General features: G+C 41.8%; 1 protein-coding gene across 1 annotated transcript in view; it reads right to left on the bottom strand.

Moving 5' to 3' along the window:
- Positions 1-2,080: 2,080 nt before the first annotated feature.
- Positions 2,081-19,383, bottom strand: part of KIAA0586 (KIAA0586 ortholog) — a 66,912-nt gene continuing 49,609 nt past the window's right edge. Inside the window, 1 exon segment of the mRNA XM_041476598.1 lies at positions 2,081-2,430. Within this exon segment, the coding sequence (XP_041332532.1) occupies positions 2,285-2,430 (146 nt within the window). The 3' untranslated portion in view covers positions 2,081-2,284.

Genomic DNA, 19,383 nt, shown 5'->3' with positions numbered 1-19,383 from the left:
GCTCAGCATTGCTGACAATAAAACCCCATGCAGTAATTTTCCTGGGATTATGAGTTGATGGCCTCTCCCACTGGTTGGGCTGCCTCATCCTTTCCTAAACAGTCTCCTTGCCTGTGTATCCATCTGCTGCCTCCCATCCCATCCCCATCCCTCATCTGTCAGCTCTCTGCATGTTCTCAATTCAATTACTGCACTTTGTTTGGCAAAGCACAGTCCTGACCCAGCCTTGCAGCCCTGGGCACAGGAACAGCTCAACTGCTCTTTACACTGCAACAAAGGGGACCTAAATTATACATCAGCACCCTCAGCCCTACAGGAGACTGACAGAGCCCTTGGAACACAGCTCCAGGAAGGATTGCTCTTGTAGGAAAGCTTTAAGTTTAAGAAGCTCTTGCCCTCTCCACTGCATTTCCTTATCCTCTCACTTGTTTTAGTGCAATCACTTGTCGTAGCAACTTTTACTGCAGAGTAGAAGAACGTCTCCATCCTCCCCAGAGAAGCTGTTGTTTACAGAAAGCATTGATTGGGTCAATAGTGGGATTTAAAGTGCAGTTCCACAGAGAGCAGCAATGAGCAGCACTGTGCAGATCCTCATCACAGCACCAGGACGTTGAGAAGCAGCTCCCTGCTGCTGCCAGGGGTTGTGGCATCACGTGCTGGAAGCCAGCTCCCAGAGATGCCATCCCATAGACTGCATCTTAGGAACAAATTCTGGATTGTGAGAGTGGTGAGGACCTGGCACAGGGTGCTCAGAGAATCTGTGCCTTCCCCTGGATCCCTGGGAAGTGTCCAAAGCCAGGTTGGATGGGCTTGGAGCACCCTGGGAGAGTGGAAGGTGTCCCTGCCATGGCAGGGGTTGGAACTGGATGGTCTTTAAGGTTCCTTCCAACCTAAACCATTCCATGGTTCTGTAATTCTCACTTGTGCTTTTCCTTTTTAAGTGCTGATGCATTTTGCACAAAGCCTGACACTCTTTTACCCCCACCCAAATCTGCTATTTATGTGTCTGTCACAACAGACAGGCACAACTCTGCAAGGTGCTTAAGGGACACCCTTGAAAGCTGAATCCTGGGGATATCACTCACCTTGGAGGCTGAAGCTCTCTCTCTTTTTCCATTTACCCTTGCAGATGCTGCAGCAAATTAACTGAACCTTGTGGTCAATGAGATCAACATAAAGCCAAAAGGAACTTCTAATATTTCTCTGTTAAGGAGAGACGAAATCAGTGCAGCCTCCAGAAAATAAGAGTAATGGGAACTGCTCATAGTTATGAGTATCTGCAATAAACAAATGCCTCTCATAAGTGATGAGGAACAGAGCAAAAGCTTTGTTTGCCTTGCTTAGGAACCAGCTTCTTTCCCAGTTTTTCTACTGGAACATATCTGAATTCCTGTTTTTCATTTTGCTTGGATGCTGTTTGGGACAGGTGGTCCCACCTTCCTGCTGGATTAACCACCTTGTCCTGGCAGAGGCTCCACAAAGGTGGAGCAGGCTCTGGGAGAGTGGCACTGTGTCCATACACTCTTGCTGTTAACCATTACTGTGGCATTCCCAGCTGAGATTGTCAGGATTCTGAAGGGCTGAGACTGAAGGAATTAATTCTATCTCATGAGAAAGGAAAAAAAGTTACATTAGAAGTGTAAAGAAATAGCCTTACTTACACAGTCTCTCATTCACATGCTTCAAGATGTGGAAAAAATCTTTAAGGAAACAAACATGAAATGCTGAGAAATTCTTTTAAGTCTAAAGAAATTAATTCTTCATAATAACAATACAAATTCTAGAGGTCTTTTTCACACACAGTTTTGAATTACTGGCTTGTTCATAGTGATCTTCTAAGGATGAACAACCTCTGATGATACCTAGAAAGAGAAATTTCTCTTGCAGACTTTGACTCCAAATGCATTTCCCTTTGGCTCAAGATTTTCACAGTACTGATGTGATACTGAGCCAAGAGGTTTTTCATAAGTGAGACACACTTCTGCAGTGGATTTTAATACCAACCACTTCCACATTCTCTTATAATAATAAATATTTAAAAGGTCTTTATTGATTTCAACTCACGACAATTCTGGAAAAAAAAATTTTATTTGCTCAAAAATAATTGATATATTCACAGACAAAATCATTTAAAATAATAACAAAATTGTAAGAAAAAATAGTAGAAAATAAACAGTACTGAAAGACTGTTATTTTGATGGAACAGCCAGACTATCACACTAGACAGACAAACGTACCAGTGACAACATCTTCAGACAGAGACTGCCATAAACAGCCCTAAGCTTTAAAATGTGTCTGTCCCTGAAGAATCTGACTCTCCACGTGCACTGCTCAGACTCTGTGTTTCATTATCTGTGCTCGTGGCAGGCAGCTGCACTGACACCCCTGCTGCAGAAAGATGTGGATTCAGATGAGGGGCACCATCCTCTCCTAAAAAAAAAAAAAAAAAGAAAGAAAGAAAAAGAGAAAAAGTAATAAGGAAAACTGAAGTAATTATTTGCTGTCTGTGACAAATGACTGAACTCTGAAATCATCTCCATTTTTCCATTTTCCATGGAAATGCAGGTACAGACACCCCTGCTGCCCACAGTTCTGAGGCACTTCAGAGGGTGCTGCTTTAGCCAGCAGAACTCTCCTTACCCGGCAACAAAGGGATGAATTTCTGCACATACAGAATCACAGAAGGGTTTGGGTTGGAAGGGACCTTCAACACCATCTCATTCCAAGCCCTTGCCATGGCAGGGACACCTTCCACTATCCCAGGTTGCTCCAAGCCCCATCCAGCCTGGCTGGAAACACTTCCAGGGATGGGGCAGCCCCAGTTTCACTGTGCCAGGGCCTCACTATCCTCATAGGGAAGAATTTCTTCCTAATCTCCAATTTAACCTTACTCTCTGTTAGTTTCAAGCCATTCCCCTTTGTCCTGTCAGTCCCTGCCCTTGTATAAAGTCCCTTTCCAGGTTTTTGGATGCCCTTTAAGTACTGGAAGGACTTGAGTTCTATAGATACACTGGGCTGTATTTACATACAGCTACACCACACCCACACATGGATCTATAATCTTCAGCAGGCCCAGAATAATTTCAAATACATGTACTGGTGTTTCTGGTGTTTTCCACAGCATTGGAATGGGATCCATAGAAAAGCCATGGGCAAAAATTAATGTATTTAGCCAAAGGAAGGAGACCAGATGAATCAATTCATGGAGCAAGGAGAGGAAGTCACGGATCAGGGTATAGACAATGAAGGAACTCAGGAGAAATGGCACTGGCACTCAACTACAAAAAGCATTTTGAGATTTCAGTTGTCCTGGGGGCATTTAAGTGCAGCAGCTACAAGCAAAAGAAACATATCTGAGTCCATGTACAACAGCAAAGTCTTAGAGCTTGTTCTTATTCCAATAAGCTGTAACAATTCTCCCTTCCTCTGTGATAGACTAGGTAATTAAAACACTATTTTCCCAATAAAACAAAAAAGTCAGGCTTTCTTTCAGCCCAGTTAATTATCTACTATGTCACTGAAGCAGTCATCTGCATTCATCTGACTGGCAGCAAAGCACGCTTCGAATGGCTAATTAAAACAAAACCCCACTGCTAAAATAAAATTCCATTGGTGATTTTCCTGCTAGAACAGCAGCCAACAGCCTGGGAAATCAAACAGGAGTGAGACCCAAGACAGTAAAGGCAGGACAGGCAGTGACCTGTGCCAGCACAGCCTCTTGCTGTTCAGGAAGGCAGCAGGAGCTCAAGAGCATTTTTTGTGTCCCAAGGGAATCAGCACATCACCCGGAGAGGAAAAAGATATGGGGAGATCTTAGAGCAGCCTTCCAGTAGCTAAGTGGAAGAGAGCTGGAAAGGGATTTTCCACAAGGGCATGGAGTGATGGAACAAGGGGGAGTGGCTTTAAACTAACAAAAGAGCAGAGTTAGATGGGATATTGGGAAGAAGGGTGGTGAGGTGATGAGGGTGTGAGGCCCTGGCACAGGGTGCCCAGAGAAGCTGTGGCTGCCCCTGGATCCCTGGAAGTGTCCAAGGCCAGCTTGGATAGGGCTTGGGGTACCCTGGGACAGTGGAAGGTGCCCTGCCCATGGCAGGGGGGTTGGAATGAGATGAGCTTTAAAGTCCCTTCCAACCCAAAACATTCTGGGATTTTGGGATTCCAGTCTGTAGGTGTGTTTGTGTGATACAAAAAGGCTGCTGAGAAGAAAAGCCAAGGGTTTGTTTGGTCAGACATGGAAATGACACAGTGAGGATGTGACTGTGCAATGCCCAAGGAAACCTGGCAAATCATCCTCCACTAAACCCCTCTCCAACCCTAGATGTAGTTTGATGCTTTCAAAGCTTGACTTTCTTAATAATTTCCACAGTCATATCACATTCCATGATGTCATTGTTTCAACAGCTGTTTTCAGGTTTGTTAAAAAAAGGAAAAAAAAGAAAAAAAGAAAAAATGAAAGGAAAAAAGAAAGTAATATTCCCTTATCCCAAGGCTCTGTCGGAACTTCTCAAGTCTTTGATTCTGGGAGTGCTAAAAGAAAGTATCATATTAGTCTGCATTCCTCTAACACACACTCTAATATATTTTACAGATATACTACAGACCAATTTTACAATACTTATAAAGTGCTAAAAGACAGAAAAAATAAAAATAGTAATTCCATCTACTTGCTCAACAGAAGATTTCCTGAGCTATCAAAATATCTTTAACTTAAAAATACCCAAAGTCAACACTACTGCCCTTTTTTAAAGGCAGAAATCTGAAGTCTCTGACTTTGTTAAATTCACACAGAAAATACAGAACATGGATTTTCAGCATTTTAACTGTGAAAAAACTGTGGATATCATATTTCAGCTAAATGGGAGATTCTGCTCCGTGACTGTAACTTCCCAGGATAGAAAGCTGCTAGTCCTGAAACTCTGCATTGGCCCCAAAAATACAACTACCAAGTTACTCTCACATGTGTTGTACCATTATTACCTTTTGCTGAGTGTAACCTCGTGCACACCCAGTGCATAAAACACTTTATATACACATCCAGGGAGGGGTTTGGGAATAAAGACAAAAATAGAGGCAGACTGGTTTAAATCCTTGTATAGCCCCTGGTCTGCTCCTTCTTTAATAATGTGATATTCCATTTTATGTCTTCCCCTCATCAGAGAGCAGCTCATAACCAATATTAAGATGGTTTCCTCTTCAACACTGAGTTCCTTACCAGAATGGTTAAAATCTTTTGATACACCATAAAAATGGAAATTATTTTTTTTTTCCTTTAGAAAGCACAAAAGGGCAAGCAGGCAGGTAATCTTCATGGCTTTCCCCCCCTTTTTTTTAGAGGCTCTGGGAGTACTCAGTACAATTTTGTAATCATGTAGTTAGGTGTATTTATAAAAATTTTTCTTGTTAAAATCCAATAAATGGAGCATGTGACCTTAGGTGACCTCCAGTTTTCCAAATTCATGGTCACCATCTAATAGAATAAATTCCTATGAACTGTGAAAACTGACACTCTTGGTAAGAGAGTCCTTGGCTGGAAGAAACTCATCAGTGACTGAAAACATCTTGGTGACCTGCTGATGGAAAAGGTCACATTTCAGATCAGAGATTTTTCCTGTTCTTGGCACTCTGTAACAAATTCATGTACAGTCCTTAATTTCCAGACCTTTGTTTAACAGAAGCATAAAAATTAATGGTGTGTCAACCATCCAGTGACCTGTGAAGGGAGTTTTTCTCTAAGAGGTACTGTCACACTCAGAATATGCCATATACAAAGGGTGTCATGAATGTGTGCCAAAGGAAAAAGGAATTAACCACACTAAAGGGAGGTTTGGTTACTTACACCATATAGCAACAGAAAGAACAAAGAAAAATGTTTAAAATCTTTCTTTTTGAATTTTTCTATTTGGCAAAATAAAAAGACTAAACAAGTCTGACTTTTAAGCCAAATGAAAACCATGTGCTTTAACTCCTCTGACTGGGTGTCCATATATGAAATAAAACTATTTTAAATCTATCTGGGGATGAAAGAGAGCCATATCTTGTAAGTGAAATTGTGATCATGGAATCACAAAATGGTTTGGGTTGGAAGGGACCTTAAAGATCACCCAGTTCCAAACCCTGCCAAGGGCAGGGACACCTTCCACTACCCCAGCTTCTTCCAAGCCCAATCCAACCTGGCCTGGAACACTGCCAGGGATGGAGCAGCCACAGCTCCTCTGGGCACTCTGTGCCAATGTCCCACCACCCTCACAGTCCAGAATTTTTTTCCAGTATCTAATCTAAACCTACTCTCTTGCATTTTGAAGCCATTCCCCCTTGCCCTGTCAGTCCATGCCCTTGTAAATCATCTCTCTCCATCAAGACAATAAATAGGTAGGGTGTGAAGGATCAGGACCCAGGTTATTTTTCAGTATAAAACCAGAACCATAATTACTGTAATTACCTACCTGTTGCTTCCTAAAATTTCAAAACAATCCTCCCTCTCTTCCCCAACTGAAGCAGCTCTCTTCAAGAGCAAGAATAAACTCCCAAGATTGTAAAAACAACTCCAGTGCAATGGTCTCATTCCTTTAATACCAGAGGCTGATAGGAATGGCTTGTTTCTTCTTCTGCCAGATTCCAGCTGCTTTTTCTTTGTTTATTCCTGACTTCAAAGTTTCAAACACTGTCCTGTCCCAACAAATAACTTCCTCCAGATGGCATTAGCTCAAGTGCTCTGAGCACTGGGATAGCACAGCACCTGCAGATCTAACTCAGCATCTTAAAATCTTCATTCAAGTTGCCTTTTTTTTCTGTCATTCCCCCATCTTGCTTTTTCCCTACATAAAAAGGTTTACATCTGGCATACAGTTACAAAGACCATTAGAAGGGAAAGAGAGTTGTCAGAAATTCTTTACACTAATGGCTAAAGCACAGTAGAAGAATTAATGTCTACAGGCTCAAAGGTAACAGAACCACTGGCAGTAGGAACATTTTACTGATCACAGAATGGTTTGGGTTGGAAGGGACCTTCAAGACCATCTCATTCCAAGCCCCTGCCATGGGGAGGGAACTTTCCACCATCCCAGGTTGCTCCAAGCTCCATTCAGCTGTCCTGGAACATTTGCATGGATGGGGCAGCCACAGCTTCTCTGGGTACCCTGTGCCAGGGCCTCACCACCCTCACAGGGAAGAATATTTTTCTAAGATCTCACCTAACCCTGCCCTCTGTCAGTTTGAAGCCATTGTCCCCTGTCCTGTCACTCCATCCCTTGTCCAAAGTCCCTCTCTAGCTCTCCTGGAGCCCCTTCAGACACTGGCTGAACCTTTAAGGTCTCTCTGGAATCTTTTCCAGGCTGAACATCCCCAGCCCTCAGCCTGTCAGCCTCTCTTATCTGTTCCTCTCTTTTCTCCTCCCAGCCTCTCCTCCTTTTACCTTCAAGCAAACCTGTGAGGTCCATTTTGGGCCAAAATGTGTCCTGGCCATGTCCCCATGGGTTTGTGTGGTACCACACTGAAATTCACTCACTTTCATGTGTGGTGAGTTACCAAGCACAGCAACCCAACAAAGTGGCATTTTTGGCAAAATCAAAATTATTCCAGGCTTGCTGGGATAACACATACTGATAAGAAACATCCATATTTTGATGTAACTAATTCTGAAGGCTGAGCTGAAAAAAGAAATTACACTGCAATGTCAATCATGCTACTAATTATAATGATATTTAGCTGTATTGTGCATACTGGCTATTGAATGTTTCTGGATTCAATGGCTTATAAAGTTGAAAGTGGGCAGGTTATAGAACTAAATGAATACAATCTTTTCAGGAATAAGCAGGAGCATCAACAGGTACTAAAATAATTCAAATTTTGGGGCAAATTATTCTCCATTTATCAGAAATGAGAGTTCCTCCTCCAGAGCTTTTCTTGCTCTTGTCACCTTGAATCCATGGGCTTGTTTAGGTTATTGTGGAGAAGCTGGCCTTTCTCAGCTCTGCCAAAATGTGCTTTTTGGGCAGGGGCTCCCTTGTTGTTGTGTGAATGCTTTGCCAAATATTTACCTGGCTGCAGGTGAGAGCTCTGCCCTCACTGGGACAGAAGCACAGAAAACAAGAACAAGATGTCCTGCAAATGTTGCAGTTCTCTTTTTTAACCCCAACCCAGACTGCCCCAGCTTAGCTGTTTCATGACAAACAGAAAAGACTCCAGGCAAAACAAGGCCAAATTTCTAGGGCTGAGTTACATGAAACGGGTACATTTACAATTAAAACACTTGAGCTGCTTTACAGAAATGGACAGACATCTGGGGGACTTGAGCCAAAAATGTCTGGATTTAAAAGCACGAGTCTACTGCTGGAGCTGAAAAAACATGGTTTCATTCTCAAAGGCTGCAGCCAACTCATAAACTTCCATAAGTGGGCCACAGACACCAGTGGAGACAGAAAACTATATAATATGAGTTCAGTTCAAGTTCTGACCTAAACTTGGCAAATTCCACCTTCCCCTTGGTGTCATGTACTTACAAAAACCCTGCACACAAGCACACAGAAAATAAACACGTGTATACACACACTGTGCCTTTGCTGTTTGTTTGTGTAACCCCAATGTATAGCCCAGCTGTAAATATTTCCAAAAAGAAAATAAATGCAGATTCCCCAGCCAGTAAAGGAGGGTGGGGCCAGGCTCAGCAGCTAACAAATATTTCAAAGCAGAATATTTGAAAATGGTTTTCTCCTCCTCTCAAGCTGGAGTTCAAGGTTCAGTGGTTTTTCCAAAACACTCTATACTCCCACCAACAGCAACACCAAACAGAACAAAAACTAGAAATACATTAAATAAACTAGAACCAGATTTTTCAAAATCCTAACACAGAGACCAGCAAGGAAGGGCAGACAGAAAGCAGCTCCAAAAACATCTAGAAATGAGATTGCAGAGTTTACTAAATAAATATTTCCTTTTGGTGCCTAAAATCTACTCTGCTCCTTTAGATCTGGCATCGTTTGCTCTGCAGAACCTCTCACTGCTTAACAAATTCACTCCCTGGCCACATCTCTTGCTGCTGTTTCCCACCAAATCCCTTCCAAAACACATGTAATGATATTTCCAAATAACTACAGTAATTATTAATACTAAGAAGAAGTGAATTTGATTTTTCCATACAGATGGCTGTGATTTTTGGATGTGCAATTGGCTCAGAACAAATAGTTTAACATTTAAGCACTGCTTTCTCTAGGCTGCAACCACTTTCCTGAGGAAAACTCATATGAGGCTCTGTGGCATGCAGCTTTTATTTCAAAATAAAAAAATGAGAAAGAGTTGGTTCCTTACTGGTCCAGAGTCTTTGAAAAACCACCAGGAAAAGGTGTATAATGTGCAAGGACCAGGGGGAGGGGTAATCCCTAAATCCACAAGAGATAACCTAGGTAAACAACTGGTGGAATCAGGAGAATCTGAGAAGTGATAATTAAAAATCTGCAGATCTAATGGTGTAATTAATATTTACTCAGTTAAAGAAAATATCAACATACCTTTTTTTTTTTTCTAATTTTATTCAAAATCTAACCAGCAAGTGGACAGGAAGGTAATTTCAAAAGCATATTTCTATAATATATTTGGCTCTGTTATTCACACCTTCATGTTTGGGGCTCCAAAAGACATTTTAATGCCTGTATCTGAAACAAAATAAAGAAGTTAAAAAAAAAAAAAGGAGCTTGAATGATCAATCGTGGGAATTCACACTTAATTCTAAGATAAAGTTCTGCTGAATTCCCTTAGGATGCAGAGTCAGTCAGGGCAAAGCCAGCAGTAGGACTGGCTCCACTGAGACCTCGTATCTTAATGATATTAATTGCAGCAATACTGCCTGCAGCTTATCTGCATCGTGCCACAGTGCCAGACATAACAGCATTCACAGCCTTCTTGGGGAGTGGCAAGGAAAAGAAATAAAAATCAAAGCATCTTTTTAATTCTTAGAAGTTACATGGCCTCCTTTTATTGAAAAACAATTTAAAAATATTTTTACATTCATAATTAAAGTTGAGCGACCAAAGTCAAGTGATGTTTCACCATCAATTATGATCTGAAAATTAACATCTTCCCAGTTCCCAGCTAAAATTAGCTGTGGGGTATCCCTGTGAAGCTGTGGATGCTCCATCCTTTGAAGTGCCCAAGGCCAGGCTGGATGGTGGAAGGTGTCCCTGCCCATGACAGGGGGATGGAATTGGACAATTCCAAACTGTCCAGCCCTGCCAGATCCCCAGATACCAAATATCCAGAAAAATCCCGAGGAATCTCAGAGGACAAGCTTCAGTGAACCCCTGTAAGAAGTCACAAGGTACTTTTAGCCACTAATAAATTCAGTGAGAGACCTCGATGAGCTCTCCCTCAAACAGACAAGAGGTTTTATCCCATGGCTGCAATCTGCACCCAGATTTGACTGAAAGTCAGGGAATGGGTATCAGAAAGAAAAGAGAAAGCTTTCTGCCTGAAGAGCAGTGCTGCAGGGCAGAATTTTCTCATTGCAAGTCCCTCCTCACATATAATGCAGTCACTTAATTTCATTATTATAATAAAAAATTAAATAAGGTATACTCGGTATAAAGAACTTCAAATAAAAAGTGTTTTTCTAGATGACCACAAGCAAAATGGCTTTATTTCTCTACTCTGAATACTTTATTTCTCTGCTCTGAATACTCAAATATTCACATGATCCTGTGATTTGTTTTGATGATTTTCACTAACAAAGTCATGGGATTCCCCATCTGGAAACAGTTTGCCAAGACTCCCTTTACTGCACTACCATTACCATGATCTGGCATATTAAAAATGCTTGTACCTACAGCACAATTACCCAAAATTTTTGTAATTACACCTTTTCAAAAGAAAATTATGAACATTTTCCCCAGGAACAAAACAAAACAAGACAGAACAAAAGCCAGCCCTACAGTTTGCATTTTCCAATGGTCAGTCTAATAAATTCCAGAACATCTCCATGCACATTTCTAGTACATGGACAAGTAAACTTATTAAAAATACATCTTTTCCAGCCTTTTGTTTAGCTGCAGAGGGTGGCCACTACAGATCTTACCATTTGTGGGTACCAATGACCTTTGAAAATGGGTAGGAATAAGCATTTCTAGGAAGCTTAGAGAGGCAAAAAACTTTTCTGTTAGCTCAGAAAGAGGACTGAATAAGTAAGCACATGTTCAAACAAGGAAAACATTAAGTGTCTTTACTGGAAGATCTGGGAGCTCACTGTTATAGAAGCATAAAATCATTTAGGTTAGAAAACTCTTCTAATATCATCAAGTCCAACCATTAACCCACCATGTTCATCCCTAAACCATGTTCCCAAGTACCACATCCAACACGTATTTTCAACTTTTTCAGGGATGGTGATTCCAACCTTCCCCTGGGCAGCCTGCTCCAATGTCTGACCATCCTTTCAGTGCAGAAATTTTTCTTAATATCCTATCTGAACCTCCCTTGGCGCAACCTGAGACCATTTCCTCTGGTCCTGTCTGTGTCCAGACCCTGTTTGACCTGCTCTTGAAGTGAGCACACAGTGTGATGACAAGTCACTCTGCCTTCACAATCTAATGCCTGAGACCAGAAACTTGGAAAGGTCTGGGAGTAAATATATGATTTTATCTTGTGCTATTTTAAAGTTTGTTAAAATCTAAAATGACTATATTTTGTGCAATAGAGATAAGCATTCCTCCTTATAAAAAAATGAAACAAAACAAAACCAAAACAAAATAAAACCCCAAAAAACCCACCAAAATTCAGCCCAGACCCAGAGAAACCAACAGGCCATGAGCAGGATTAACAGAGCTTGCTGGCATCTGAGGGAAAATCATTTATCAGTTCTCTGGGTTTAAATATCCCTGGCCAAAATACAGGGAGATCTGCACTGCAGAGGAGCATGCATGGAAATCCAGCCTGTGTCTGTGGGAGCAGAGTGTGGGCTCTGCCTGGTGATGGACACAACTTGGAATTTCCAACCACTGAGGCTGGAAAAGTCCTCTAAAGGACACAGACACCTGGCTGTGTGCATCATTAGAGAGCACACACCTGACTTCAGGAATTGCTGTTATAGGAACAGCAATTACACAAAGCTCTTCAGGAAAGTGGTTTTTGCAAACCCTCCACGCACCTGACAATGGCACAGACTCAATTACTCAGCACAATCCTGATGTGACATGATGACACCCAGCGTGTGCCAGCAGGAAAAGCACAATGGCAAAGGAAGTCTTATCTCGTGTGCCTCATGGAATTTAATGGCTCCCAATATGTTACCTGAAGCAAATTCATTCACATTATACACACACAACACACTCCCAAGTTCAGGAACACTTCCTCTGCAAGTATCAGATAAAGCAATCTGTTTTCTGGCAATTTCCCTCACATGCTACAATAAGACCAGAATTTTAAGAAACATTATCCATTATTTTCTTTCTTTCTGCCTCTTAAATATCAGGGAAGAACTCAATCTAGAATATACTTAAAATTCAATACATCTCCAAGTTGGGGAATATGTTTTCCCTCATCATTACTCTGTCACTGAGCATTATGCTGCCTACACAAGAGCAGGAGAGAACAAAGGCTTAAAGATCATCTTTCTTTAAACACAACATTTAAGTGTCACTGTTATTTAATGCAATATTGGGGTTTTTTTAAACCTTGGAGGCAGAGAAGACACGTGTTGCAAAATCTCTTGCAACAGGACTGTCTCCTACATTGCTGGAAGCCTGGAAAGGGTCTGGATCATGCCTGGGGCCTCTCTCACTAATTCTGCAATGCAAACTGCAATGTAGTTTTAACTCTACCTTTACAGAGTTCTCCAATCATTCCCTAGTCCTTCAGATGAGAAGTAAACAGGTTAATGCAGACTCACTGTGCATTGCTCTGCATTTTTAGAGAGCTACTTGGAAAGGGAGTAGTGGAGTATCCAAGGTGTAGCTTTATTCACACAACCTACATTTATCATGCACAGAAAGTTTCCTGGAAACCTATTCTAAATCTGATAAGAAAAATCCTCATTAAGAATCATTTGCTTGTTTAATTTTCCCTTATTGAGCTTTAATGTACCATAAAAGTAATAACAACAGTGCCTTAACTAAATACTGTTTGTCTTGTGTTCATTAATTTCAGAATTACACAAAACTGCCTGTAGATACAGGAAGCTGCTGGAAAATGAAAAGGAGCCAATTGCATAAACTCAAACGAGAAATTTTTCTTTTTTTTCTAGAACACAGAGTTCAACAAAAATGTATTCTGTTCACTGTACACACGACACCAATGGGAATAAGAGCCAGTTCAAGTTCTAAGTTACCATTACTTGGGTAATGGCTTCAAGCTGCAAGGCACAGCTGTATGGGCCAGCCAGACAGGCTATCACAGCAATGCTTTGATAGCATGGGGCCCTTAAGTGTCAGGATATAGAAAAGGCAGCAGTTGTTGGCTGTGAAAACAGTCTGATACAAACCAGATGGGGACTCACTTCATGGGCAACACAAAGGAAAACAATTGGCTCATTCAACAAAGTCAGGCCACTGCCCCAGAGAATTAACAGAAGACAATAACAGTCAACCAGAGTTGATGCAAACAAGAAACAGCCATGTGGTTAGGGTTTAAGGAATTGTTTCTCCTCAGACTAAACATAAAGTTTTGATTTCTAATTCTCATATTCATTAATTTCAGTCTCGTTTACAAGCCCCTTCTTCCTCCAAAGTCTTCCGTGTAATTCATTTATGTAGCACCAGCCTTCACACACCTACTTAAACAAGAAAAAAAAATCTATGACAAAGGCAGCTATATTAATCTAATGTTTCCTGAGGAATGCCAAGACCACAGACAACTTTCTGAACCGTGGCAGAACAACATTACAGATACACAGAGGGTTATTAGACATATTTGCATGCATATGGCAATATATTTACTGATTCTTTTGATTTGAAATGCATAAAGCCCAAGAGGTCACATGCTGGGTTACTAGAGTACAGATGTCCTCCAGTTTTGTGAAGAGTACTTCTGGTTTCTTACTTAGGTTTTTTTTTAAGCAAACTTCAGATCAATTATGTTGCCACATAAGAGTTCTGTCAGGCTACAGTTAAAAAATCTATTAAAATAGCTATTACCAAACCTTTTTTGAAGCAATCAAAAATTTAAAAACTGCCTATTTCAGCCATAACTCAAAAAATCCCCAGCCCACTCGTTTTTAGAAGCTTGTAGAAGATTATGGTCCAAAATCTTAATTGCTCTTGCTGTTTTATTACAGGAAATATGAAAGTGACATGTGCAAAGGTATTTTGATTACAAATTACTTACAGAGATTGCACAATAACTCAGACCTCTAAGGGCCTTCTGCAATTTCACTCTCAGACTGAAAACATCTGAACTTTCTTTTCATATACTTCAGACTATTCTCTCTGGCAGACCCTGTACTCTGGAGCTCCACACGAGTGTGAGAGCTTGGATGGCACCAAGGAAGCCACACCTGGAAACCCAAGCAAGGACCTGGACATGGAGATGTCTTGGACATGGAGATGTCCTGGATACCTTGTGAAATCAGTGTCCCACACATCATGAAACCACAGAATGGTTTGGGGTGGAAGAAACCTAAAAAAACCATCTTGTTCCAACCTCCTGCCATGGGCAGGGACACCTTCCACCATCCCAGGTTGCTCCAAGCCCCAGTGTCCAACCTGGCCTGGGATACTGCCAGGGATGGGGCAGCCACAGCTTCTCTGAGCACCCTGGGCCAGGGTCTCAGCACCCTTACAGGGAAGACTTTTTTCCCTAATATGTGATCTAAACCCACTCTGAATGTATGGCTCTCATTTAACAGGCTGACTCTGGAATGACAGAGGGAATTTGTCCTTTAAGAAAGTGAAAAAAACCCTCTCTGAATTAATGAATCAGAGATTCAGAGGCCCTAATCATCCCCTTAAGTGGTTCTAGCCTTTGGCTGCTGTGGCTCTCCAGCCTTTGAGCATGGCTTCACTTCAAAAAAAGGCCAAAAAAACCAAACCACCACGTACTGCAGGTAGAAAAAACAGGTTTTACTTCAGTGTCCTGCCATAAGCACTGAGCCAACAAAGCCATTGTGTGCTGTGTGCTCTCTCTGAGCTAAAACATCTCCCCAGCAGAACCACAGGGCTGATTTCCAAAAGTGCAGCCAAATTCTTGAACCCTCCGCTGCAGGGCTGGGCTGTCACATTATAGCAAGAGAAGACTTTGCCTGCAGTGCTGCTGTTATTCATTTTTCACATCATATATATCGAGGTCAGACCACATTTTCTACGTGCAGCTGAAATTTTGGGTCGAGTCCCTCTGTTAGGTCGTTACCAGAAAATGATGAACCTCAGGAACAGAACAGCCTTTATTTATCAAGCCTTAAAACCTCAGAGATACTGGCACTCGTAGTCCTGCATTAAAAGCAGATGAGAGAGGAGCAAAAACCTCTTTAAACCCCAGGTCTGCCTGCAGAGACAAACCCCAATTGCTGCCATAAAAAGGGTTTTGGACATGGTCTGTCAGAGAGCTCCTGCACACAAAGGGCAGCTGGAGCAGGGGGAGGCACGGCTGCCCAGGTTCCCTCAAAGTGAGGATTCCAACAGGAAACTGCTCCCCCCTTTCTCTTTTTTTTTTTTTTTGCTTTTTAATCAGGAAGGAAGCTTCATCTTCAGCAACAAGCATTCCCTGTGTAATCTCCCTGCCTGGCTGGGTCTAGGAGTGGGTCCAATTACTGAAATAAGCAACAAGCGCTTCTGAGAAGTCACTCGTGCATTTCCACTGAACTCAAACTAGTAAATATTCCCCATTTATAACTCTGATTTATGTAACAGAGCACAGTGGCGACCGTTAAGTAAATTAAACAATTTTCTCAAGATCTGTAATTAATGGTTTCAGGATAATAAAAACACACTAAAAAAAAAATAAAGTCAGAAATTAAGCAATTTGCAACAAATTTCGTGTTTTTTATTTATCCTGAAGATACAACAGCCTGACAAGGACAGACACTGCAGCTGTTTTAATGTCTTTAAACAAACACAGCTCTGACTAACTCCTGCAATATGCACAGTGCCTAAAACAAGGTCGTGATATGCAACCCTGACATTATTACTTTACTTTAACTACTTGAGTTATGGATGGAGAGCAGCAGATAACCCCATAAGTCTAAGCCACCTTGACTGGCTAATTTTGAGCCAAAATATAAACATAATTCTACCACATCCAGAAAAGGTGAAATACATTTTCATTGTTCACATCTGGTTGATGATTTATTAATTTGTATGAAAAATACATGCCTATATGAAATTAAAAAAGAAAGAGTTAACTGGAAGGTAAAGTCATGCTGTACACAAAGAGAAACAGTTACTTCCCTATAGCCAAAGCACTGGGGGAAAAAAATGCATTTCACAGACCTGCTCCGTATTTTGTGTCACACTCAACAACTTTCCCTTAGGTTGTTTAGAACTGTGCTTAAAACCAGCTCTTCCTTCTTTAAAAGCAAAACATAAGTTTTAGATTAGAGCAGAATGAAAGGACATACAAAGGTTCTAAATTTAAATTAAGTTTTTCTAGGTGTAGGGGTTTTTTTTCTCTCCTGAATGACAGCACTATGATAAAAACCAGAGCACAGTAGTCCACAGACAAAGTTTAACCCATCTCCATCATTTACTACTGTTCCTTGCAAAGGCAGTCACCAAAAGCACATTTGCAAGTGGTATTTCAGAGATGAGGATTTGCTGTACTTCACTTACAGAATCAGTTCCAATCACGGAAGATGAAGAGGGTTTTACTCCAGCTTTATGTTAGGAAATGTTATTCCACAGAGTTACAAAACACAGCCCCATGTGCAGCCTCAGCACTGAGCAACAGGTCATGCATGACAACTTTAATCTTCACTCACCAGTCCTTACCCCATTTTTTAACAAGAATGCTACTTTGGCAGCCTGCATTTCTCAAAATCAGCATGTTATCAAAGAGGAGCATTACCAGTATTTACATAGTGTTCTTCATTTGGAAGACATCCTAGATAACATTTACTCCATGCTGTTGCATTATTTGAAAATTTCATGGGCTCCTATTCTTAAGAAATTAATCCTGTGGGCTTGGGAACCCTATATTTATATTTAATTTTAAGCAGCCTTTGTATCACTGTGAGAAGGTGGAGCTGGACAAATCTGGCTTCTCTTTGGTGCATGAAGTCGAGGGTCTGTTTACTCCCAAGCATGTAGAAAAACAAGAAATAAAGTACCTAGTAACAACACTGGTCACCAGCATGAAAACTGCCTGTAAGTCAAGCCCTTTCACAATCTAATAAGCAATAGAATTTTTAAAATACAAGTTGACTGTGGACACAAATTGTCTAAATACCCATCTTTATTGGCCACTTTGGTTCTCATCATAACTTTACAGCTGCGCCTTGCCTCTCATTAGCAGTGCCAAAAATTTACACAGCATTAAAAAAAGAAAAAGAAGTTTATTGTCTGAGAATGACAGCTTCTGTCTGCTTTGTAGAAAGGTCTGGGGGCAGACAGTCAGAATCTGTGAGTTATTCATCACTCACCTCATACACACTCATGTCCCAGGGATTTCTCTCCTACCCACCCCCCACACTAACAGCTGGCTCCTTCCAGCTTTTATGTAGTGCTTAAAAAAGCTGAATTGAGAGCAGTTTAAGAACAGGTAAAGCTGAAGGGAGTCCAGCTGCCTCTGCCCAGGGCTCAGCAAAGCCAGCACAGTGGGGAGAGCAGAAGCTGCTCCTTCTGTTGTGCTGCTCTCAGACTTGCACGAGCCACTGAATTATAAAAGACAACATCTGCCTTCCCTACCAAGCAGAAAAATGTAACCAACTCAGCACATGCTGAAGACATAAAGCCTGCATTTCTCCTATCACAGTGCTATATATGTTTCTCCAAGTTGAAATATGTGTTTGTAATACTCCTTGTCTTCACCTGTCACCAAACAGTATCCAGGCAATGTGTTGCCAGCACCCAAAAGCATCAAGACTTCCTGCTCTGATACTGATGCCTTTTATAAAAAAAATAAAAAGAAAAAAAGGGAGATAAGAGACCTACTTAAATAACTGTTAATTCAAGTAGGGATGGTCATCCTAGGAGATCCTGTGGGGTGTGTGCCAACTGAACTAAGCCAGCCAGCAGCAGGTCTGCCTGGGACCTGGAATGGTTCCTGACTCAGCTCAGCTGGTATGGATGCATCAGGCTGCACACAGAGACTGACTGAGAAGTGGAAATGTATCTTATTCAGAAAACTGCTTTTGTAGGCTGGAATCTGTGTGAGAAGCTGCAGCATAATTCTGGACACAGGAACCAAATGCCCTGCTGGAAAGGGAATGCTGTTTCTCTGAATCGTGGAATCACAAAATGGTTTGGGTTGGAAGGGACCTTTAAAGATCATCCAATTCCAAACCCCTGCCATGGGCAGGGACACCTTCCACTACCCCAGGTTGGTCCAAGGCCCATCCAGCCTGGTCTGGAGCAGTTCCAGGGATCCAGGGGCAGCCACAGCTGCTCTGGGCACCCTGTGCCAGGGCCTCACCACCCTCACAGCAAAAAATTTATTCTTCATGTCGAATCTAAACCTGACCTTTTTCAGTTTTAAACCACTGCCCCATGTCCTGTCACTCTCTATCTATAAAAAGTCCATCTCCCTCTTCTTTATGACCCCTTTAAGGGACTGGAAGGCCACAGTGAGGTGTCCCTGGAGCCTCCTCTTCTCCAGGCTGAGCAATGCCAGCTCTCCCAGCCTGTCTCCACAGCAGAGGTGCTGCAGCCCTCTGGTCACATCTTGTTGCAGTGACACACTGAGGCTCATCCTTTAGAGCAACCAGGAATCCCAATTTACATTCTTTTGCCATCACTGCTAACAAATAGGCATGTGAATTGAACTAGTACAAGACCACAAAAATCAAATGCCTCTTCACAACACTATGACAGCAGATGATGTGCAGAGGGACTTCAAACTCAACTATTTGTCTACAAATGAGCAACAGGTTCAGGAGAGACTGTTCTTATTCTCTTCCACGACCCACCACAACACACAGGCCACAGAACAGCTAAACATGCTTACTTTCTAGTTGCACATCACTTATTTCTTGTTAAACCATGGGCTCAGAGCTGTGGAACCACTAATTTGTGAGAAACTTCTCCCTCCAGAGAAGAACTAGCTGGAAACAGCCTGGGGCTGATGTAAGCATTAAGTACATGGGGAGTCTCTGTCCTTAGGTGGCTTGCCCAAGCCCATTAATTTTTTTGTGTGTGTCCCCCATTTATATAAGCAATGTTTGCATGAAAGGGGAAAGCAGGTCAGCCTAGCCAGCCTGCCACCATCTGCTTTTATTCAGAGTTGCTCAAGATCAGTGCCAGTGGGATCAGTGCC

The sequence above is a fragment of the Pyrgilauda ruficollis genome, unplaced genomic scaffold, assembly GCF_017590135.1.
Source record: "Pyrgilauda ruficollis isolate IOZ18807 unplaced genomic scaffold, ASM1759013v1 scaffold110, whole genome shotgun sequence".
NCBI lineage: Eukaryota > Metazoa > Chordata > Aves > Passeriformes > Passeridae > Pyrgilauda > Pyrgilauda ruficollis.
Note: the sequence above shows the minus strand (reverse complement) of the source record. Positions and strands in the feature narration are given on the sequence as shown.